Below are 25,318 nucleotides of genomic sequence, written 5' to 3'. Positions count from 1 at the left end.
CTTCCTCCCAGTCCCATCCATCCTTCCTGACGCGTTACGGTAGGGCCGGCCAGCGATATTTTTTTCCCCAGGATGGTAGGGGAAGGCTCATGAATATTCAATAGGGAAGTCATCCCTGATTGGTCTTAACCCCAGTGATGGGTAGGTTTAGGGCGGGGTTAGGGGTAGGTCATCAGACCAATCAGGGATGACTTCCCTAATGAATATTCATGAGTCTTCCCCTACCATCCTGGGGAAAAAAATATCGGTAGGCGCCGGCGGTGCCGCGGCCGCGGTAGCCTACCTGAGAAAACGTTTTGGAAAAGACGGGCTATGGACCCAACCAATTCTATCGGAGGGGAGGGGAGAACTCCCTCACATGGTACAACCCATACAGAGGCTGCGCGCTGCGGTGTCAGAATGCGGAACGTGTGTAGCCTAATGTAACTAACGTGACAAATGTGAAAAAAAATAAATAAAATCCTCCACCGGCCCAAAAGTGAAGCGGCCCACCGGGAATTCTCCCGATTCTCCCGATTACCCACCCCGGGCCTGACTGCCACCATGATCACTCAAATAAATGAGGGCTCCAAGATGACTCTAATGAGGTGATACAGATACCAGCAGAGATCAGTTAGCGTAGGAATGAAAGGATGCGAGAATTGAGTTAAGGTAAACTTATCCGCCATTAATCCAATACTAAGGGGCCATTTCAACTAAAAACGTTTTATGCATTTTTGATGCAAACGAGTTTCAAAGTGCAAGTTTTTGAAACCGATACTGTTACCGCAAAACTACAAAAACGGGAATCTGTGAAAACGGTGACGGCATGCACATGCGTATTACGTGTTCAGTCTATTGGCGCATAGTGTTTCTTTACAAAGTGACATCGCCACCTACTGGCCTGGCATGAATAATACAGCATTTTTAGTCGTTTTTACGGATCCGTGTGAATCGGAATCATTTCCACAATGTTGTCATCTGTACATAGAAAAAACCTTTCCGTTTTTTGTACATCGTTGTCGTGTAAACGTACCCTAAGAGGACAGACAGTATTCATGATTAAGGTGATCTGTTTAAGGGGCTGTTTACACAACACCGTCACTGTGAAAACGGTGACGTCATGCGCATGTGTAACACGTGTTCAGTATAAAGGTGCGTCATTTTTCTTTACAAAGTTACATCACCAACTACTGGCCTGGCAGCATAATACATCGTTTTTAGTCGTTTTCACAGATCAGTGTGAAAGAGGTCATTTTGACAACGTTGTCAACTTTACCTGAAAAACGCAAAGTTTTTCAGTTTTTAGTACATCATTGTTGTGCAAACGTTTCCTTAGATCAATATAAAGTACTACAACTTATTCACAATGTGTGTTACATGTACTATAAACAAAACTGTCGACATAATAGTATGCAATATAGGGAACATGGAGGAAGTGTGGTTGAATCCCAAGGGACATAATTATGATTCTGTGCCTCTTTAAGTGTGTCTTCAGCCAGACCGTCCTGGAGAAAGAAGGAGATGCTCATTCACTTTATACCACAGCTTCAGTGGACTTGAGAAGCACCACTTTGTGCCAGTCTGATTGGATGGTAATTGCAATGAGAGATTCACATATGGATAGAGAGAAAGAAAATGAGAGGAAGAGTTTGTGTGCGTTAGATAAGAGGATGAAATACAGACCATGATGGGAAACTGCAGAGGTAATTGGCATCGACTCTGTCCACCCAAATCAACACAGAGGCTTTATATAGCTATAGGGAAATTGTCCTTCCCCCTCTTCTGGTGGTGATCTGTAGTCTCTTTTACATCTATAAGCACAATCTCAAAATCAAGTCCACAGGCTTAGATTGTGCCAGGCTCATGGGTGCCACCAACAGGTCTACTGCAGAACTACTAAATGATAAGATAATTATGTTTAAATAAATATAGCATATATTATGTCTCCACCAACATTTAAACTAAACCTAAGCTGCTGCACACGATCATTCATACTGACTGCCACTAATTCTTTAATGTGATTACATGAACACTGTGAGTAACTGTAAGATAAAATTACTGGATTCTGTTTGATCACTTATCTGATCATCGCTATAGGGGCCGATATTGTTTGCTCTGATGCTGAAGTATTTCATTCTTGTAGCCACACAATGACGAGTCAGTGTAGTGTCTTGGTATGTCCTAAAATTCAATCCCAGGACCTTGTCCCTGTCAGCTATTTTTCCATAAACACACACACACACAAAGATATTTATAGTGCAGCACCATGGTCTGTCTGTTGCTAGGAGACAGCCTGGTGCAGATTTCCTCAGCATGCAATACCTAATGCTTTCATCACTGCTATGTATTTTGTCACAAGTTGTCTAGTGTGAATTTGTTATTTCACACTGCATAAAATCATTCAGTCTCTGTATTGCCACAATACAGTAATTGTGTTCTTCGGTTCTAAACGCATTATGCATCAAGCTGACAGCCTGCAGGATAATAATGGACATTGTGCTAAAGAGAGCGCAAGAGCAAGGAAGTGGTGTGTGTGTGTGTGTGTGTGTGTGTGTGTGTGTGTGTGTGTGTGTGTGTGTGTGTGTGTGTGTGTGTGTGTGGTGATGGTGAGCAATGAGAAGGCCAACCGAAAATGCAGTTTAAATTTATGTCATAATTAAAGGTCAAGACCCCAAAGTCATTGTTGCTATGGAAACTGCATCGTTTACTCCTGTGTCCTCACACTGCTGGAATGATGCCGTCTGTTCTGTTCAGTGCAATATACCTGTTCCTCTCGCAATCACTCCGAAAACTGACACCTGGACTCTCTCTAATGAGGATGCAAACGCCATAATCCTTGAAGTACGTCCTTGAAAAGAGGACATTGATAAATGCAAAGTTGCAAAGTCGTCACAAACAGTAAGTTTTATCTCAGTAATAAGGTTCCATAAGTCAAAAGTCCAAATGTTTTATTTCGTAATTGTTTTATACTGTTTAAATTTAGTTGAAAATGGCAGGCTCTATTTTGACATCTTACCTCACATAGTGTGTCTGCAACATGTACCATGAAATATGTGACAACTCGCTCTGGGTTTTTAAGCGTGACTACTAAAAGACGTTTTCAGGCCTACATAGAAATTCAAGTTGGACATAGTGGGGAGAGCGGGGCACAACGTAATGCTTTTACAATTTTGTGGTTTTGTTTTATTAATACAGTGTATAGTTTTTTCTTGATACCCCAAAAGAATGGAAGTGAAATGTGACAACATGCCCCATAGTTGGGGTACATTGTAACATTACCATATGACAGCTTAAAATATCTGATCTAATCAAAAATATAGACAAACATTTTTTTGAGTTTGAGTTTGACCATGGACACACCGGAAAACAGCAATAGTTCAAAACATAATAATAATTAATAATTTCTGAACATTGACTCTCAGTCTTTATTCACCCTTTACTCATGTTTTCTCAATAGAATTAATAAAAGTATATAATATAATAGCATATTTCTAACAGGGGCACATTGTAACGCAGTGTTACAACATGCCCCACCTGCACGACTGGGATTCTTCTGCTACTTAGCGAAGCATTAAAGAACTATATCAAATTTTATATAACATATTGGAGATTAAAATAATAACAGATGTGTCTAATTTTAAATAAACGCAAAAAATAGAGATGAAAAGTGAATACAAGTAAGAAATTTACTTTTGCTATGGTTAAATAAAGGTTCAATCAATCAATCAAACTTTATTACAGACTAGGGTCCAATTTTTAAAACACACCCAACTTATAACACAACAACGATAAAAAATATAGCCTATATAAAAAAAACAGAACATCAATGCGTTACAAAAATACAAGAGTAGCCTACCAATGTTTCCACAACTGGTGTTGTTCAGTGATATCTTCCAATGATTTCTGAATTTTGGCGCAATTTTTCTCTATAGCCTAGTGTTGATATGGCAACTAAATAGCCTACACTAAGTTTCGTAATGCTAGCGTGTGTGGAAGTATTTAAAACAAGTGTGTTATTACAACTAGCTTCGCGTTATATTGTGCCCTGTTCTCACTACTATTTGTCAACTAGCCAAGAGCGATGCGAAAACTGATTTTAGCTCCATAACATAAACATTTTATTTAAATCGTTTAGTTTTTGGTAATAAAATTATAATAGACAACACAATAAAACGTATTCACAGCAGCGCCTTGTTTGCTTTTTAACGGGAATGAAAGCGAGACTCTGAGGGATAGACAGTGGGTTGAACTTTTAATGTTTTTTTTCTCTCTCTCTCTTGAAGAAACACTTTAAGACATTTCAGTTTGACAAAAAAAAAAAACTCCAGAAAACATGAGCTGTGGAAAGTTATAAGTTATCTAGGAGCTTTATACAGCTTTTTACCACAGATGGCATTGAAAACACGGTATCTATCCCTCACAGCCTCGCTTTCATACCTGTCATGGCGCTGCTCTGAATAAGGTCGATCAATAGAAGCAAACACGCGATCAAGCCCGCCCTCCGGTGGACAGAACCGGAACTGAAACAGTCCATGTAAGGCTGCTCGACCTCGCCGACAGACGGTCACAGTGACATTTTATTTTCTAATACATTTTCTCTCCCAAATATACCTGGTTATAAAAAGAAGACCTACGTGTGAACTGCAGTCTGCAGAAGTCACAAGTAACTATAAAAAGCACGTTAAAATGCTTGCAGATGGGGTTAGTCGTCTGTAAATGTCAGATGACATAATCATGTGGCCTCTTTAGACAACAAACGTGACGTGAAGTAAGATTGTATGCCACTCTGAAATAAACTGAGCCTCACGTACCACACCTCTTCAAACTGATGGCGACTCGCGAATAACAACACTGAAGAACAGACGCTCATATTTCAGGCGGGAGAAATGGTCCCGCCTGAAATCTGAGAGTGACTTCAACTGTAGTTATTTTGCTTTGTCTCAATGAGCGAGTCGCCTCAGTCGGGCAGACTGACTGACGGACACCAGTGCCAAACCCGGGAAGTCTCGCCGTCTGACATTGCGGCACCCCTTCGGTTTCCTCGGGGCAAGAGTCCAGCAGCGACAACTGTCACCCGCCGTTTGCGCGCCCTGCGCGTGAGAACCGGGAGAGCCGTGGAGATTCGGTAACAGCGTTAATCATCTCGCGCTCAAACTGCTGTTGATTCACAGTCACTGACGTCGCCTTCTGAGAGCAGCCTAATAACTAGTGTGTAAATACAGCACACACACGTGAACTCCCACAGATAGACAACACTGATTCTTAAATAGACTTCTAGGACAAAACAGGCCAACAAGTTTATGTATCAAGAAATTATTTTAGATTAATCATGTTCAGAGGTTTTTGGAGCACGTTTTCCTTACCTATCACTCAATAGACCAACACCATCTTATAGGATATTATACTGTATTATAGGCCTATTATTATATTATTTAATATGTAATCTGGAGCTGTCATTGTTTTGACAGAAAATAGGCCTGTTAGCTATTTATATTATTATTGGTAACATTTTACAATATTGTATTAGTTAATGCATTATTAACATTTGTTACAGTATTTATTAATCTTTGTAAATTCTATAGTTAATAAAAACAGCTGCTCATTTTTAGTTCATCTTACCGCAGGTCCATTAAATTATGTTAACATGCAACTTTTGGTTTTTACAAATGTATTACTAAATTTTGAAATTAACATTAAGATTAATAAATGCTTTAGAAATGTGTTTCATTGTTAGTTCATTAAAACTAATGTAGTTAACCAATGTTAACAAATGAAACATTCTGTAAAGAGTTACCTTATTGTTAAACTTCAAGCAGGTGAAATATGGAAAAAGAATCTTCGGCGACTGACTTGGATATGATCTAATTAGTGTTTACAAAAAAGTAGGGACACAGCTGTGAAACAAGAGCCATAGTTTAAAAAAAAATAGATAGATAGATAGACAGACAGATAGATGTTGAGCCACTGTTTTTCTCTGTCCATAGAGCTTCTTTTCACAACAACACAATCAGCTAAATGTCAGCTACATCCCAGACCTCTTAGATGGTTTATAAGGTCATGTTTTTATTTATTGTTATTTTTTCCAGTTGCAGAACGTGTGTGTCAGACTTCCAGAGCTATGTTTAGCTTCTTCACTAAATGGCTGGTAGGCTTTTAAATCACATCATTATCTCGACAGCACCTGAGCTTCATTCAGAGTGCAGACACACACACACACCAACAAAGCCAAAGTTGTATAGTCAGCAGAGCTATTATGTGTCTGACTTGTTTGCCTGATGCAATTTAATATTTAATATCATACCTGAACAAAAGATTACCCTACTTACATTCTCAAATCAACACATCACTTGCAATACTGCATGGGTTGAAGACGTATAAAATCTGGGGGATTTCTTGATCTGTTGTTTATGCATTCTTTCAGCGCAGTGAGCGGCAAACAATTTAGAAACAACGAGGTGCAAAACTGCTGAGAACTACTGAACAAAACTTTTGCTCTTATAGTTTACAAAGACATTGCAACAAAAAACAATGTTTCTACCAAAGTTTTAGAGTGACCCCTCCGTGGATCTTTAGTGGTAAAACCTTCTGTGTCCATTCAGTTGAAACCTATTGGAACAGACACCTAGCCTCTAGACTGCGAGCACTCTGTCAAAATGGGTCTCAGACGGTAACCACAGAATATTTCATTAATTAATGAGCGTTATGTGGTGCTATTAAAGTACTCACACGCCCCATTTGGCCCAAAGCACAGCCTTTTAACACATTAACTCACCGCAGATCTCAATCTGATGCATGAGGAAGAGAACGAGAGAAAAACAGAGACAAGCTAAAACTCACATGCATACAAGGAGTCACGGAGCACAAAATCCCATCAAATACTCTATTATATGGTCCTTGTCAAAATTTGCAAAACATTTTTAGAGTGAGATTAGATTATACAATGTTGTTCAACACTAATGGCACTAATGCAACACAACAGGAGTGTTAATATGAGATTGTGCCATGGGAATATGTGCACCCAGTTGCTGCTAATGGTTGCTAAACTAATCATTTCTTAAAGCTACACTGTGTAGGATTTTCTCCCATCTAGCGTGAAATTGTTTATGACTACCAACTGAATATTACTTTCTAGCCCCTCCCATTCTGAGGGCGTTTTAACTCCTACGGTGGCCGTATTATTTCAAATCTGCCGGCAGTCGCGAGTAATCTCCCCCTCGCATTCGTCACGGTGCCACAGAGTGTAAAAACGCGAAAGGCGAAGCTTGAATTTCCAGGTATGTCCCTCTTTGGCTAATGTATTTTCAAGATGGAGGCGCAACATGGCTGCCGCCATTCGAGCGACTCGCTCGTATGTATTCTAAATGGCAGATTCTACGCTTACGAGAATACTTGATTAGTTGGTAGAAGTAATTACACATTAATGAGCACATATCATTTTGAAAGAACAATGTTTTTTGCTAAGAATCAACTTAAGAAATTACACAGTGTAGCTTTAAGCTGGGCTCAGACTGCAGATTTACCTGATTTACCCCTCCCGACAATCAGAGAAAAAAAATCTTGTCGAGCACCTTGGACGATTCAGATGTTCAGCTCAGATTTTCTGTTAATGTGAGGCGTTTAGCGGGACAGCTCTAGACCCTTTGTCTGTCCTCTCAGCCCCCCTAAAACTATAATCACCTGTCTGAACGATTGGGCCAGCGCTGATTCCTCAAGAAAGTTGATCATTTTCATGTTTTAAGTCTTGCCAGTTAAAAATTCAGATGATTTTAAGCTAATCAAGTGCAAGACGCCGTGAAAGAGAACTCAATTTTGTTTCTGAGCGTGTGCACACCTGAAGCGTGCGCACAGAAAGCCGCCTCTCAGACAGCACGCAAGTACCGATTTGAGTTCCCTTTCACGTCTTCTTGAGAAAATACACACAAAATTATGTCAAAATGCTGTCTTGACGAGTATCCACATAAACACAGTCGTAAACAGTTAAGAAAATATTAGATGTGCGTCAATACAATGGATCTGTGCATTAGGTCTTAAAGTATGGCCCTACGCCTTCCACAGGCGATATATTTATTTTATTTTTTATTTTACCTTTATTTAACCAGGTTAATCGGTTGAGAACAGGTTCTCATTTGCAACTGCGACCTGGCCAAGATAAGGCGCAGGGTACAAGGCGACATAAATTTACACATGACATACCAACATTCAAATACACAGTCATAAATATAGAAGACAATCGAATTTAGTTAAAAAGTACTGGATATTGTATAAAAATAAATAATTTATATATAATTATATATATAATTTATATATAATTTATATATATATATACATATAAATTAGGGCTGTCAAAAGATTAATGGCATCCAAAATAAAAGTTTGTGTTTACATAATATATGTGTGTGTACTCTGTATAATTATTTTGTATATATAAATACACACACATGCATGTATATATTTAAGAAATATTTGCATACATATACTGTATATATTTATATATAATTTATATTATATATGAATATTTTTTTTATATATAAATTACACATTTTTCTTAAATATATACAAGCATGTGTGTGTATTTATATATACAAATTTTATTATACACAGTACACACACATATATTATTTAAACACAAACTTTTATTTTGGATGCGATTAATCGTGATTAATCTTTTGACAGCCCTAATATAAATACATTTAGTCCGCTTACCTTCTATCAGGATGTGACTTTTATCAGATTACCTTCTATCAGAGACTTTCAACCAGCACAACATTCTGGAAAAAATCACCTACACTGCCTTTCATTTTTAAATCTTGAATTTGGCTGGTATTTGTTTTTGCTGCGGTCGTAAATTGGAATCGAGAATTGTGAAATTTCACCGGTATCTAAAAAGTAACTTAGGTCAAAAATAACAAAAGCAATAACTTTATTTATTTATTTAGGCAGGGCCAGTGAATGCTTTGGCAGGGCAAGTGAATATCTGATCTCTAAAATCCTTGGTGTTGAGCCCCGAGTCAATTTAGCTAGTTAACAGTAATAGTTGTTAATTTTGCTGACAATTTTCTTTTAGTTGAACGGTATAGCCTAGTGAATGAGAGGAATTTAAAAACTTGTGTAGTCTGAGGCTTTAGGTAATGTAAGCTTTATAATTGGCCTTTACACACATAAACACAGAGTGTAAATTTACTTTACAATTATAATTTAGTTCAAATACATTTTTTGGGGGTGTTTTTTAAAAGTATACACTGTCAATATAATTAAATTTGAGTTAAATTAGGTGGGGATTATACCAATATATTTCCATAGACAGATTTTCCACAATTACTGAGAACACATAACGATCATCTTTATTGTGGTTACCCAGAACAGATGGGTGTGTTTAATGACAAAGAAATAAACAACGTAGGAAGTATAGAATCCAGGCTGAGTTCAAAATGAACAAGCAACAAATCCTTTGCCCTGTGAAGATAGAAGATTCTCTGCTCAACATCCTATGGTTAACTGTAATGTCATACATGCCGTGATATTCTGACGGTTGAAGCTCTTAAAACATTTTTGAAAAAGTCGCACACTATAGCTGTGGTAAGCCGCACAAAAGTGATGCAATCTGTCAGCTAGATCTGACAGGGCTTGGAGGCCTTTGGATGTTTCTGATACTGTTCACTTCCCCATTCTCAGTCTCTTTTCTCTACCTCCCCCTCTGTCCTGAGGGAAGTTGCAGCTTCAAAACATGCTCAATAAAGAAAGATATGTCTCAACACACAAATATTTACCACAGATGTTGTAATACACTCATCTTCGCGAGATCATAAAATCCTAATAGAAGTCTGTCTGTCTGTCTGTCTGTCTGTCTGTCTGTCTGTCTGTCTGTCTGTCTATCTATCTATCTATCTATCTATCTATCTATCTATCTATCTATCTATCTATCTATCTATCTATCTATCTATCTATCTATCTATCTGTATGTATACCGTGTATGTCTGCTGTCTGTCTATCTACTAATGTATCTATCTATCTGTCTGTCTGTCTGTCTGTCTGTCTATCTATCTATCTAGCTAGCTATCTGTCTATAAGTCTATCTGTCTACTCGTCTGTCTGCCTGTCTATCATGTATCTGTCTGTCTTTCTATCTATAAAGTGAGAAGATCATTTATTTGAATAGTATCTTTGTCTTTCTGTGCATATTTGTTTATCTTGGGTGGAGTACGAACAGATGTGGATGTCTCTAAATTGATTTATATATTAAAATAATAGGCCTGTAATATTTTATTTATAAATTGTGAACATCCTAGAGAGAGCACATGTCATTTTGTTTCTGAGAGAATCACTTAACATGATGTGTTTATAAATACCACGCTGCACCATCTCTCTCACAGGTAACAACTTTAACCTCTCTGTTAAGAAAACGAGAAAGAAAACGACCGAGCATCTCGCGCAATGAAGTTGTGGTGTATTTAACGCCTGCGCACACACGGTCCGTAGTGGAGAGAATTGTGAATGGGGGGAGTATTTTGGGTGTACAGTCATAAGTCGGACTCAGAGGAGCCAGGAAGTAACTGTGAGCCATGCAGCTCATGCGACGGGTAAAGTAGCGCGAGCGAGCGTCTGTTGTCAGCAGTCGGAGATCACACGCGCGAGAGTGAGGAAGAACAACAAGAAGCCAACGGCTAATAACTGCCAAATCCAGTGCTGTACAGATCACACACCTCACAAGAGGCGAAATCCGAAGAAGGTTTTATTTTTTAAAAGAACACGAAGCTCACTGCAACACACTCCATCATTAGAAGAAGAAAAAAGACGGAAGGAAATAAGAGCGGGACTGGCGAGTTTCAAGGCAACGCTTCACTCTCTTTGCAAGTTTAGGCAAATACAATTAACAAAATTGATCAAAACGCGTTCAAGATGCCTCGGGTGGTCCCGGATCAGAGGAGCAAGTTCGAGAACGAGGAGTTCTTCAGGAAACTCAGCCGCGAGTGCGAGGTGAGCGCGATTCATCCGAGACATTTCGATAAAGTGGCGGAAACAAAGTTGCACCTCTCGTGTGACATAAAAACAAGCGTGTCATCGTAGCTTTCTTTAACAGCCTCTGTGTAGAGACCACTAATGCTCACTGCTGAGGAAACTTTAACCTAGTAGTTACAAGATTACGTTTTATATAGGACATTGCAAGCCTACCTATCAAGAAAAAGAAAGATGTAGCGTAATACCTGAAAGAAAGCACCTCACCTTTTAACTCTGGTATAATAATTAGCCTATAGGTTCGTTTACTTCTAATGCAAATTTAAGAATACCACCAGGCAGTTTGCATTGCAAATGTGCAAAATTTGTTCTTTTTTTCTCAACTTTTTCTTATAGTCTGCAAAGTTCATAATTTGGGTATAATCTAAAAAAAAAAATTCACCCCAGGCCACATGTACCCTATAAAATCCAACCCACTAAAAGTAAATGCCGATTCAAATTGGAATCAAAGTCAAATCCTGCAAGAATACAATTCATATAAGGAAAAATCGCGTTGAAAAATCAAAACTGAGCAAGCAAAATTATTGTGACAAGTTAAATGGAGGAAGATAAAGATGTTATTATAATGGTGAAAATATTTTATAGTGCACTCTGATGAAGATCTTTAATAATAAGACTCTTTCTTTTGTTATTCTTTCATCCCTGTTCACAGATTAAATACACCGGTTTCCGCGACCGGCCGCACGAGGAGAGGCAGGCGCGCTTCCAGAACGCGTGCCGTGACGGCCGCTCAGAGATAGTGAGTACACGCACCGGTCACTCACACTGACCCTCGCATCATTGCTGGCAACTCAATATTTAAACACATAACGTGAACTGTCACGACATCACCAAAAACCATGTTCAAAATTGCCTACTTCCTCTTAATGAGCGCCAAACACCGCAGAGAACATTTATGAACCATATCCTGTTATACTGACCTATCGGTATAGTTGATGTATGTAGTTCACTTAATTATCAGAACTACAATAATTAAACAATGCTGAAACAGAGTGCCTCTCCGCTTCGTTTAATTACCATCAGAAGCGCGTCTCACGGATGCAGATGATGAACCCGGACGTGTCTAATTTGCAGTCTCTTTAAAAAATACCTCGAGACTGCATGTAATTATTTCGAGACCATCTCCTGTATTATTTTTATTTATTTTACAATTTTATTTTATTTCATTAATATATATTGGCCTATTTAAAGATGTTTTGCACTAGACTGGCTTTGTGTCATATGTTACCTTTTTTTTTTATAACATAGACAGGCTTGTTTATCTCTTTATTTGTATCTCATGTCTGCAGGGCTGTTTGAGATAGATTTAGCTACCCATAATATTGCCAAGAATAGATGAGATGACTGTTATGATGATTCAGATTTTTTAAAATTCTGTTTATTATAAAATTAGAGACCAGATATATACAATAGATTTTCAGTTTGATGTCACTTTTTTCTATTTAATTGATTTTACTGGCAAAATGTAACATAAATTTACAAAACCTTATACATAGTTGATAGTTTACTGAGAAGTAACAATGAAAAACATTACTTAAGCATTTCTTATACAAAATGGAAATTAGATTACAATTTATTTTAAGGTGTTATTGTTACAGTGTAATTACATATAAGTAGAGTAATATTAATCAACAACATGTACTTATTATAGGTTTAGGGTAAGGATTAGGATTTGGTGGAGGGTTAGTTGCATGTAATTATGCTTAATTTACTGTTATTACTATGGTAAGTACATGTAACATATACAACAAGGACACTGTAAAATAAAGTGGTACCTGAAATGAAATAATTTTATTGGGTTTGTATCATTTCTACGTGTTTTGTTTTCTCACCTATGCAGTTTTGCTGTGTTGTGACGTGCATGATGTGCACTTTAGTTCTTTAATCAGTAAGATGTGGTCATGTTTGGCCTTATTTGCCCCTAACTTCAACAGTAGATTAAATGCTGAGGTTCACAGATCTATTATAAAGCTACAGAGAGCAACTTTCCTTGTCTCTTTACAGTATGTCTTTGTATTCCATGGCAATGAGTATTGATGAATATAATTTATAATAGTATTGTTGATGTATGTTTGAGCATATGAGTGAGAGTGAATCAGATGTTTGATTTGAATATATATTTTTAGAACGCAAGACAATTCTGGGAGACCGTTTAATATACAATCCCGTTTTTGTTTGTTTTCGCTTATGTTCCTTGAGAACGTCATTGAATTATTGCACCATAATTCAAAACCGTTACAGCAGTCCTGCTGCTATTAATGTAAGTGAGGGGCTGAATTTAAAACAATTATTGATTTTGTACTCCTCCCTTTCTCTGTTATCTCTCTGTCACTCTTTCACTCCTGCATTCGGTCTTCTCTCAAACTCAGTTTTGGTGCAGACCAGTTTGCCAGCAATGAGCGTTGGTAAAATAGAATCAGATGTGTGTAACTCAATACCTCAAATAGAGAAAATGATGACTTGGTTTTTTTTTCTTTTTTCTTTCACCCTTCATCCCCTCCTCCCTTTTTTTTTCCTGATGTTTTGAGCGCTGGCCTTGGCTCCAGGCATTCTCCTTTCCTCTCTGATGTGAAAACAGAAATGACGGGCTGCATAATTTATGCTCGGGCCTGGCTTTCTTATCCTGTTTGTATTGATTTCCCTCTAAAAGGCTTTTGTGGCGACCGGCACCAACCTCTCGCTGCAGTTCTTCCCAGCCAACCTTCATGGGGACCAGCGGCAGGCGCCCACCCGAGAGTATGTGGACTTCGACCGGGAGACAGGAAAGGTAGTCCTGACACTCTTTCTCTGTATTTGCAATTACCCAAACCCCCCCACCCTATTTAAACTCTCACTTGCTCAGCTCATCTCCCCCTTCAAAAACAAATCAGATCATAAACATGTACACACACTCTCATTCAAATGTGTAAAGGTGTGTTGTGATAATAGTAACATGCAACACTTTCATGAAAAGCCACATGCATGATTCATGAAATCTGAGGAATGATTGAAGAAGTCATTTCTGTTTCTCTTTGGTCTTTTCCTTCCTTCACACACAGCAGAGGAAGTGTGTCGCTTTTTCAAACCAGACGCATCCATGGGTTAGATGGGCAAAAGCCTTGATTTTCCATAATGATACGTTTCCCTCTCACACATCTCAAGGAAAAATGAACCCTTGAAATATTACACTGCAGACAGCAAGAAAAACAATCCCTCTTGAATGAAACATGGCACGGGTTTCCATTTTATGTTTAAACTTTCAATTTTATTTCTGTAGCAGTATTATTTCAGACACGCTCATCGGTTTTAGAATTGGTCTTTCAACAACTCCCTCTTGTTTCTCTGGATTTAAGGAATGCATAGCCTCCCTAAACCCATAAGAACGTAAAATCAAACCATACTCCACTGCACTGTCTTCGTTCCATTTAGAACCACTATTAAACTCCGTATTTATTTCTGTTATTCTAGTCAAGGCTGTCCGTGCCTGTCGGAGGCCTACAACCATAAGTTCTACCCCATGTCACCACTGTAAGGTCACTTTTAAAAAGGGCATTCATTCAGCACACTTTGTCTGAAATGCTGTGACATTAAAGGGATAGTTCACCCAAAAATGAAATGTACTCATCCTCATGTTGTCCTAAACCTGAAACACAAAAGAAGATACTTTAAAAAATGGCAGTGTTTTAATTTGTCCATACAATGAATGTCAGTGGGGTCTAAAAGAAAGAAAGAGACTTAAGGGTGAGTGAATGATGACAGGTTTCATTCAAGCTGCTCCATGTTCATTTAATCTTGCTCAGCGCACAGTAAATCAGATTCTCAGGTTGATTTGTCCCTCATTGTATCTCATGTGATACTTTAGACTGTGAAGAAAGGGAAATACGTAATCGACACCGTCAGTCGCTCTGTCAGCCGCGTTGTCCGCAGATGCAGCGATCACTTTCTTAGTGTGTCAGTCACACTTACCAAATGCGATACAAATTTAATTCAAGTCATCTAACACTTTAAAGAGTCTGGTGCCGAGATGTTTACAGTTCATAAAGGCTGATTATGCCGTCGGCACAACAGCTTTATGGATGGTCGCACAAGACCAATTAAAGGAAAAGCTTGGGCCGGATTAAATAGCATTTTGCCATAGGTTCTTTTAAGGTCACCCCTGAGGCCTTTCCCTTCAAGCCTCTGTGTAGAAGAACGTTAGTGCGAGACATTAGAGAGGCACTTACTGGCTTTGTTTGTGTTTTTACCACAAGCCCCTTGCAAAGCTGCTGGTGTTTCTTGTGCCGTGTTGGACAAGGAAGCCTCTCTTCACGGACACTGCCTCACTGAGATGCACTCATTAAAAATGCATCCGTAAGAAATCAATGGACCTTTTGGCCCCGAGGCTGACGGACTAATCTTTGGCTGTTAATTATTTAAAAAGGCGTGAAGGGTGTGTGCGTCGATCCCCGTGCTGACGGGCAGCTGAGCATGCGTGTTTCTGAGCCTGGGCTCACTGGTAATCCTATCCACCTGTCTGTCACCTCTGCCAGAACTCAGATCCATGCAGCTTTAATGAGCCTCACACCGTCTGCCTTCAAAATACAGCCCACGCGATACATACCCCTACACTTTCTAGTTACCCACCTGACACACAAACTCATAGCGCTGCGTGTTCGATTGTCGTGACTACCTGTTTTGTACTGTTTACATGTTTTCGAAGGCAATTTTGCAATTTGTACTTACTCTGTTTGAGTTGGAAGGCTTGTAAGTTGGGTCATTTTAATGCATTGGTCATTTGGTTTTGTTTACAATAAAGTACCAGATGTTATCAGATGGGGATGGCCAAATTCATATATTATTGTATTTATGTGGAATGCTAAGGGAGTTTTTTTTTTTTTTTTGAATAATGTTGTAAAACCGCACTGTAAAAAAATGGCAGGCTAACCTGCAACTTTTGTTTTTAGATTTAACTCTTAAATTTAGTTTTGTTTGTTGATTCAGTAATGTTAAATAATAATTTGTATATATTTTATGCTTAAATCAATTTAGACGTTTTTTCTTTTTTTTTTTCAGTACATATTACCACTTACAACTTACAACAATGTTACTACTTTGGCTTTTGGCCATGTACTATGGTACTCTTAGAATGTAACCTGGAGTACAACTGCTATTGTACATGAATTTTAGCATTATGGTATATTTTGAAATACCATAATATTTATCTATCTATTAAAAGAAATCCGTCTAAATTTAAGGGGCATGTCCAAAAACATGGTATTACCCTTGTGCATGTCCAAAAACCACAGTAATACCATGTATTTTTTTGTGTGTGTTATAATGTCACATTTTAAAACTGAGTGAATTAGTCTACCTACCTTCATTTGCTTGCATGAGTGAAAGTCATTTTAAGGGACCAATTGGGTAGAAATTGTCTATTGTTGTTGCAACAAACTGTGCAATTTATGTCTTGTGCATCCTAGTCATTGTTTTAAATCACCTTAAGAAATTGTTGGAAAAAGTTTGAAAAAACAATGATCTTAACTAGTGCTCTTGACAGATTTATATCCCTGTAACACATTTGAGAGTTTGAGTTTCCTTTCTCTTTTGTTTGGAAGGAAATCCTGAATGGACAAACTTAGCTGATAAGGTCTGTCCTCCCTTCATTTCTTACTTTGTTCCTCCTCTTCACTTACATGCCCTCTGTTTTTCTTTTATCCTTTAATTTTATCTCTCTTTTTCTCATCTGCACACACACACACACACACACACACACACACACGGTGAACATCTGTCATGGAGAATTCCCTGTAGAGCGGTGCGTGTCAGACCGGGAGAGTTCAAGCGTGCGCCCCAGCCTCTGCTCCTAATTAAACTGATTGTTAACCTTTTCTACAAACAGATCCCTCTAAAGAGCTATGGTTTTAATAGACTACAGCTAAAATATTACCCTAACCGGAAAGCGCTCAGACTCGCAGTTGATCCTAACATGCAAAACCATGTGAGATATGTGCTGCCTGTCATCAGGAATGTGCGATCGCTGTCTGCCTATTGGCTGAGGTGTCCTTACAAGACTGCCGATTGGTTTATTTCTCACGCCATAAATCAGTCATCAACGTCTCACTTATTACTCACAATGCCGCACGCTGTGTTTTGCTGCCAGATTCCCAAACTGTAAAAGCAGAGCTGTAAAGAATATGTGAAAAACAGCGAGGTAAGAGCACCTTAAATATATGTCTTTACAAGCAGCCACCTGATGATATGCCTGATAAAAAGAAAAAGAAATCATTAAATACACTTTGAAATGTGCCACTAGGCATTTTGTTAAGATCTCATACCTTTTATTTCTAGACATGCACTGATATTAAAATTCTGGCAGATATCGAAAAGATGATCATTATTTTCATGTTATGACCAATAACCAATATATGTGTGATAGTAAACTTCTATACCATTGTGCATATTTCAATTAAAAATAAAACACTACAATTAATTGTCTTAAATGCTACAAGTGAATTTGGGCATAATTTACGGAATGAAAAATGAACATTCATTTTGAGATTGACTAAAAATTGCATCAGTGTTATGAAATTAATAATGTTTTTAAAGAAGATGATGATGATGAAATTAGCATGTAAAATGAAATATCCACTCATAACAATAAATAAATAAAAAAACTGATATGATACCGATACGGGCTGTGTTCTCCCTCCGTAACTCTCACCTTTCTCTCCTCTTCTTTTCTCCTGGTTTGAAAACACAGTGGTTGCCAGCAGAAGCTGTGCAGGGCCAGTTTAAACTTGGCCTGTGGCAGGGGACAGTATTATCTGAGTGGGGCGGTGGAGGCCCCGCAGCACAGCTTAAGTACAGGCTCCTAGTGTCACTGCAGGCTAATGGGAACCAGCTGTGGGGGAGGTTTAATTTTAGCGGTAGCAAGCACAGCCCCAGGGAGGAGACCTTAACCCTGTCCCAGCCAGAGCTCCTCAGAAGCTCCGACAGCAGCATTCCCTGTGCATCAACCTTTAGACCGAGTCAGGTATTCCATCAGCCCAAAATAGCCCAAATAAGTACTTTATTGACCATATGACAAGATAAAATATGATGCACGGTCCATCAGAAGGCAAATGGGAAGTAAAGGGAATTCCATTTTATCTCGGTGGATCATTAACCATGCTTCATTGAAGGAAACTTGATTAAGCCTTTGAGTATTAGCTTTTTTTATTTGATGCAAATGGTTCATATGAGCAGTGCTCAACACTAGAGTTTAGTCTAGTTGCTTTTGGCTCTCTGTAAACTATATTGTGCCATTTTTCCTGCTCTACTATTACTAGAGCAAGGAACTCTCTCCCTCCCTCCCTTTCATGCAGCTTCTGTCTCCACCACTTAAACTCAATCTTGTTGAAATGTGATCTCCTCTGAGATGGAGGCTTCAGCTGTAAGGCTTTAAGGAGATCTGATGCTTGGCGCTGCTTCCTCCTCTCCTCCTTCTTTCCTCTGTTCATTCGTAGTGCTCGTGTGTGGTTTTGACTTTTTTTATGCAAAGCAGAAATTGGGTCCGTCTGCTCGGGCCATGCCAAGAGGCTTTGGTTTGTCATTCCACTTCGAGAGGGAGAGCAGCAAGAGAGTAGTAAACTGATTGGCCAAAAAGATTCCAATGGCAGCCAGCTTTTGCCCAAGACCCTCCGCAGAGCACTGGTTGGTGACAGACGAATATGGCATTTCGATGCATTTTGTATTACTGTAACATATTTCATAATATGGTATATTTTATATATTTTTTCTCCCAAATATGCAGACCTATGGGTCACTTTTATGTGTTAGATTTGAAAACACTAACACATAAAAAATAATGAATCAATTAAAAAAAGAAAAACGTTGAAATGTATTTTGTAAAATGTACGAACATTACATCAGTTAAAAAATTTCAAACAACCTTTGCTTTTATTTTGAAAACGAAACCTTAAAATAGTAATTAATACTAAAATAATAATCCTTTTTTTATTTTTTTTATTACTGGTCAAAATATCTGGTGCAGTACTCAATCAATGAAATAAAGAGCTGTGCCTTTGAAGGAATCTGTGATTGTATGCTTGTGAGTTTATTTGAAAAGCACAAAGGAAGAACTGTGATGAAAAATGCAACAGTACGAGTGTATCTCTGATTCGGTGCCAGTGTGCAGGCCCCTGTGTCGGAGCCACACTGAGGCGTGCTGTTTTTCTCTCTCAGACATTATAAATCTTCTGCATGTCTGTGTGTGTAAAAATGTTCGCTCGGGGGCAGATAGCACGAGGAAGAATCGAAGTAAATGACTCCATTATGAAAGGGGCTGCAGTCTGAGGCCTCACCACAGGAATTGGTGTTTTAATAGTTTTGCGTTTCCAAAACTATTAAGCATGTTTCCAAGTCTGATGTGAGTGTGTGTATCGAGATGCCGACTCTGACTCACATTCAGTGTGGGTGTATGCTTCATTCTGCAGCCCTATTTGTATTATTGTGTGTGTTTATGTGGGTTTGGTGACTATTCATTAATCTGTATGCGTGTCTATTTTCATATATTTTCCTATATGTGTGCATGTTTACATGCTACGCTTAGCAAGCGCATCTCCATATTCATGACTAGTCATGTACCACGGAACATGTTGTGGAGCTGCATGGCGCCAGTTTGACAGTTAACTCCAAGGCAGAACACACGGGGGTGGTGGTGGGGGGTTCACACTCATGGAGCCACACACAGCTGCCGATGCTCACTGAAGGAATCAAGTGAGGAGCTGACGAAGGTCTCTCATCTTCATCTCTCCTTATTCCATCAGCTGAGGTGGAACGTTCCTTATTATACTTTTCCAGTCTTAAATTTAGACATGTAGTCTAAACTAAACAAATAGTTTAAAACGGATAGTTCTAATTTCAAATTTAATGAGCCTCATCTTATAAATGCAAATACAAAATGTATCAATGCATAATTTTCCTGTGATCACTGTAAAGCTGCTTTGATATTGGCACATATTAATGTGGCAAGCTACAACATTGCTTAGCCACCACAAACCGCTTACATTACATATTACCCTACATACATACAGTGAATATTGGTGCTTTTATTATAGTGCTTTTGCTGCTGATTTATAAAAGCAATTACCAGTCGAGTTTGTGTGTTACAGTGATTATGCTCAGATTTTACTCGGTCCCAGTGTCTTTAATACTGTGTGTACTAACATTTAAATTAATAATTTGATACAATGCATTTATTGCGTACATACATGTTTTTACATTGTACTTGTATGTAAAAAAATACCTGCATGTTACTACAGCTGTAATTAATTTCTGTAATTACATCTATATTTACACTGTTGACCCTTCTCTTACGCCTTTACCCACCCTTTAAACCTAACCATACCAAACCTGTCCCTTAACGTTACCCGTATCGCACCTCAAAAGTGTTTTCATTGTACCAAACATTTTCTTGCCTCTTGTGGATTGTTGTATTTGAATATTTTTTTAGTAATAATTCAGTTGAACTGATTCTCAGAGCTTTTGTTAATGAGATGGGCGACATTTTGGAACCATAAACAAAACGATATCTACACAGTCTAAATAAAATCATTGATTAACAGTTATTTAACTGAGAATGTAAATGTAAAGATGGGAATTTCTGGGATCATGTCTTGAGTGATGACCCAAATGAATCAGTGAATATTTTTTTAAGTGATTCTTTAAAATGAATAAATTCACTAGATGATTCAGACTCCTCAATTCAATTATTCAATGTATACTGTTTCAGCTGTTTCATTGTTGGTTTCCAATTTTATGCTTTTCAGTTCAACTATGTCAGGACTCTAATGAGGCTTTTGTGAGATCTGACCTGAGTTTGTAGACACATGCAGGATGATTAACTATGGTTTCCGTAAAAATGCGGAGGGTTGCGGTGGAGGCTCATGTTTCCTGCGATCTCAAACGGAAGCTGGTCTGTTCACCGATTGCTTGTCAATGACATCATCAAAGCGTGCGCACTAATTGATTCCTGCTGCTTCCATCTCACGTGCCTCTGATCTGATCCCAATTTGTTTGAAGTTGGAGGGAAAAATGGCCCCTTTGTGTTTGGCCACGCAACATTCTCTTAAGCAAGATCTTCACGAAAAGCCAGTAGCAAAACTCTGAACAGATTGAGAGGAGATGCAGAGAGGGATGCAATCAGAGGGTGGAGGCTTTGTCCATCATATTCTTGCCTTTCCCCATAGGGATTCAATTATAGTGCCCAGCTCGGATTTCTCAGGCCCGTCTCTCGGCCTTCCAGTCACACCCCTCTGATCAGTAAGCTCTGCAGGAAGACCGCACATCATAATCATCACGTTGTTCTCTCTGAACCCATTTAGTATGGCCAGGTTCCCTCTGTTCTGCTCACGTATCACACTCACTGTTTTTTCAAGATGACAGTGATTGTCACAACTAGAGATACACAACTAAATATGTTCAGTCTTCAACCAAGCAGACAGGCAATTTAACTCCAAACATTTGCACCATCTTTGTGTGTATCTTTTTGAGTAATTGCTTAAAACAGCAAGGTTTTTGATGAATTAATGACATGAGACTGTTAAAAGCAGTAGTAACATGCTGAGAGCAAGCGACTAAATGTCTAATTACCCCGAACACGTTACATCACAATATTTGCTTCGCATTGCATATATGTTCGCATAAAATCTACAACATCCAGAGTTCCGTCACAGCTCATAACTGTCTGACAGCTCTGAACTGTGTGATCTATCACAGCTTTTGTCATCTTGGAAGTGTGACATGGTACAGAGGTTTTTACAGGCTCGCTACATTTCTGAGTGACCTTTTCAACTGCTATATAGATAATTTGTTACTACTGAGGTGTGTGCGGTAGAACTCGTCTGTTTTGTTATTCTTTGAACACGGTCCATCTCTTTTCCTTCGGAAACATGGAGGTCTGCTCAGAAACCCAGTTTTGCTGTTTGGGTTGGATCATTGCAGGAAAGTGAGAAGGACAGAGAGAGAGAGAGAGAGAAAAAAAAAGATTTTCCAATTTCTGGATGTAAAGCAAAATTGGAAAAAGCAAAAAGTTATCCACAATGTGCCCCATTGAGATGAATTGCAGTAATTATCTAGAGAATATCTAGAGCAAAACAGAGCCTTTTCATATATATTTATATATGGTCTGTTGGAATACTTCATTCTGATTGGCTAGAAGGTGTGCGTTCAAATTGTATAATGCACAGCTAGTTCCAGTCAGTTTAATCACCATTCTATATCAATGCACTGCTGTCATTAAAGTGTCAATGTTGGAAAGTAACTATGGTATAAGTGGGATAATCCACAGCTAGGTGTGTATTACATGATTTTAACGCACTATGCTTTGCATCAGGTGGTTCTTTGCCTCTACATCATGCATTAAAATCGTGTAATGCACACCTAGCCATGGATTATCCATTACATATATAGATTTTAAGGCATGCAGCAACAAGAATTGAGAAAAGATGAACAACCAAAGACGGAATCATAGTTCTTGTAATATTAGCAGATGATGTTAGAGTGTATGGAAATGGCAGGTTCAGGGCTGTAGCCTAAGTGTTGGTGGTACCTTGAGTCTTTGTGAGAGCCTTTTGTTCTTGACTCTGTCTTTGACAGTGCTGTTGACTGGGCCAGATCTTTTTTGGGGGTTGAGGTTATTTTATTCTTCACTTGTAGAAGGGTCCAGGTGAGAAATACAGCAGCTCTGTGTGGTTTTTCATTCCTGTTGGCTGATTCCAGGAAAGAGCCTCCTCTCAGGACACAGGTGGGCGACCGGCGCGGTCAGTGTCCACTCACATCTCTCTGCACTCATGTTGTGACGTGCATACTTATTTCAGTTTGCATGTTTCACCCAAGCAGACACACACATTATGCAGTTTTTTTTTTTTCATCAACAATGAAATGATTTTGAAAATTGGTTTAGGTGCTTAAATAGCTTTTAAACATAGGCCATGGCAGCATATGATTAGAATAAAATGTCCTGCATCTGAAGTCCAATTTGTGTTCCATTCAATATCTACATCTATCATACAGCATTAAGATTCACATAGATCATATAGATAATTGGAAACAAATGCCTTTACTGTAGTACAAGTGTAATTGAATTACGTTAAAATTGCAGTGTATTTTTCCAATGCATCTGTCCAATCTGTAAATAAGTTTCTAAAGTTAAATTCAATCTCAAAATTCTTATTTTGAGAGGACAGAAAAGAAAGCACAGACAGAGACAGTGTGGCTGGGACACGTTGCCAAGGTCTGGCCTTTTCTTTCCAAGATTCACTTTTACAATCACGACCATCAGTGTCAGCAGAAACTGTATTGTTTGGAGACTTGAACAGACAAAGCCAGCCACCATTTGATTCCCAAGTGTCATTTTAAAGCAGTTACGTGGACAATGTCCCTCAAACTTTTTTTTTTTTTTCATTTTTAATTTTTCTTTTTTTTATGATTTTATTCTATATATTTTTATTTGATCTGATATACAAGATCTTACTTTTATTTTACATTGTTAAAATATATTTCTTTAGTTTATTTGAACTTTCTATTCATCAAAGAATCTTGATAAAAGGTATCACAAAAGTATTAAGCACAACTGTTTTCAACATCAGCAAATGATTCATGTGACACTAAAGACTATGACTTATGGCTGCTGAAAATGTATGTTCGAATAAACATTACTCCCTTAAATGAGCCTAAGTAGTTTGTTTTTATGCTTATGTTTGCTAAAACAATTGTGTTTGTGTGTGGTACAGTATGTATCAGAGCTAGCCAAAGGGGGGTTATCCAGATGAAGAAAGGTGTAGCCTAATTGTAGGTTGTAGGGATTTGTGGGTGGAGACCAAGAACCAGAACGACCCTAATGGACGGACACCCCTCTGTCTTTGTGTTTGTGGCAGGTGGCGTGGGCAGAGAACTTCAGGCCTGTGGGGCTTCTGCCTTCCTCTGTGCGAGTGCATTAACAAAAGAGGGCTTTTGTCGGTTAATTTGGATATGTGCGTGTGGGAGTGTCTGGAGCGTGTGTCGCTGAAACAATACTGCAAACGTTTAGTTTCTGCCCTTCTCTGATTACACAGAGAAGCGTGCTTTATCTCTCCGGCTGCTTTGCCTAGGCGTGCTCAACACCTGCACCGGGCCGCACCTGTTGTGTGTGTGTGTGTGTGTGTGTGTGTGTGTGTGTGAGTGTGTGTGTGTGTGTGTAGGAGCTCAACTGCAACTTCACAGACACTTTCAGCATGTTTGTGTCTGCTGCTGTTTGTGTCTGCTTGTGCCACCTAGTCTGGAAGACTTTAAAGTGAACACAGTGGCTAACAGATGGATATGTGGATGGATAGATATACCTACATGTATTGAGCGAGAATAGGGTGAGATGGATTTGTGTCTCAGTTTTGTAAAATATCAGGATTGTAACTATACCTCCCACTTAAATGTTAACATTCACTCCCTCTCTTTTCTACGTGTTGTAGCTCTGCTGTGTATCTGTTTGTGTGTGTGTGTGTGTCCTTGGGGCCTGTTAGTATCTCTTTATTGAAAGGACAGCTGCCTTTTTCTCTTACTCATACACGCACAGATATGACTGTCTCTCTGAGTGCATGGAGAGTCGTATGTCATGTCTTTGTTGAGGAGGAGGATCCTGATTTCAGGGCCATGAGTCAAGCAAGTGTAATGACAACTAGGATGGACGGCAGGAGGGCTCTTAAGCCTTGTTTGTACTTTCGCCTGGCTCTGCACCGTGAGCCTCCGCTAACTGCGCACGCTCCTCCACAAACGAACGAAGCATTTATACTTGACGCGCTTGCGGTTGTTCTTTGAAACTACAGGGGGCGACTTTGAGTAGTTGTCCTCTAAACCATCAGGAAGCAGCGGTGAGAAGAAGTAAGGTACACACGTGACGATGTTTGTTTTTATTACACTTCACCAAACCCACGCTACAAAAGAACTAAAGAATCTTGTAATCCAGTGATCCTTGAGATTTTTACTTGTGACATTGGAACAAAATATATGGATATGAGGACATATGCATAAAACTAAATTAAACAACAATCTCTTAAATATTTTGTTTTGTAAATGTAAGCAATTAATTTAGGCAATTAATCGAAGTCGTGCATCTTTGGAAGTGGAGTCATGCGCAAAGTTACAAAAAATGCAGTGCATACCACCATGCGAAATAGGGTTTCGCGCATGACCGCCTAATGACGTCTTTTTTGTCGCACACGCCTTCACGCTCAAGCTGGTGTGCCAAACACCTTAATTATGTTAACCAAATATTACTCTGGTGAACCACCTTCACACAGAGAGAACATACTGGTCAACCAACTTAACAGCATGGCTATGCTGGTCCACCATC

The 25,318-nt window shown here is 38.8% G+C and overlaps 1 protein-coding gene across 12 annotated transcripts in view; it reads left to right on the top strand.

The window, feature by feature from the left end:
• The first annotated feature begins 10,536 nt into the window (after positions 1 to 10,536).
• The window catches only part of cbfb (core-binding factor subunit beta), a 33,601-nt gene continuing 18,819 nt past the window's right edge, over positions 10,537 to 25,318 (top strand). For 9 of the 12 annotated variants that reach the window (XR_014030658.1, XR_014030659.1, XM_081372994.1 and 6 more), the window contains exons 1-3: positions 10,564 to 10,956; positions 11,648 to 11,734; positions 13,646 to 13,762. Coding sequence is in view for 10 of the 12 variants with exons in the window: in XM_081372994.1 (XP_081229120.1) it covers positions 10,879 to 10,956; positions 11,648 to 11,734; positions 13,646 to 13,762 (282 nt within the window). In the remaining 2 variants the exon portion in view is untranslated. Of the gene's footprint in view, positions 10,957 to 11,647; positions 11,735 to 13,645; positions 13,763 to 25,318 lie in introns of all 12 variants that reach the window. The other 3 variants (XM_081372995.1, XM_081372990.1, XM_081372992.1) reach the window with 2 other exon arrangements.

The sequence above is a fragment of the Scardinius erythrophthalmus genome (assembly GCF_964197995.2).
Source record: "Scardinius erythrophthalmus genome assembly, chromosome: 8".
In the NCBI taxonomy this organism is placed as follows: domain Eukaryota; kingdom Metazoa; phylum Chordata; class Actinopteri; order Cypriniformes; family Leuciscidae; genus Scardinius; species Scardinius erythrophthalmus.
The sequence above is the reverse complement of the archived record's forward strand: the minus strand, read 5'-3'. Positions and strand labels throughout refer to the sequence as shown.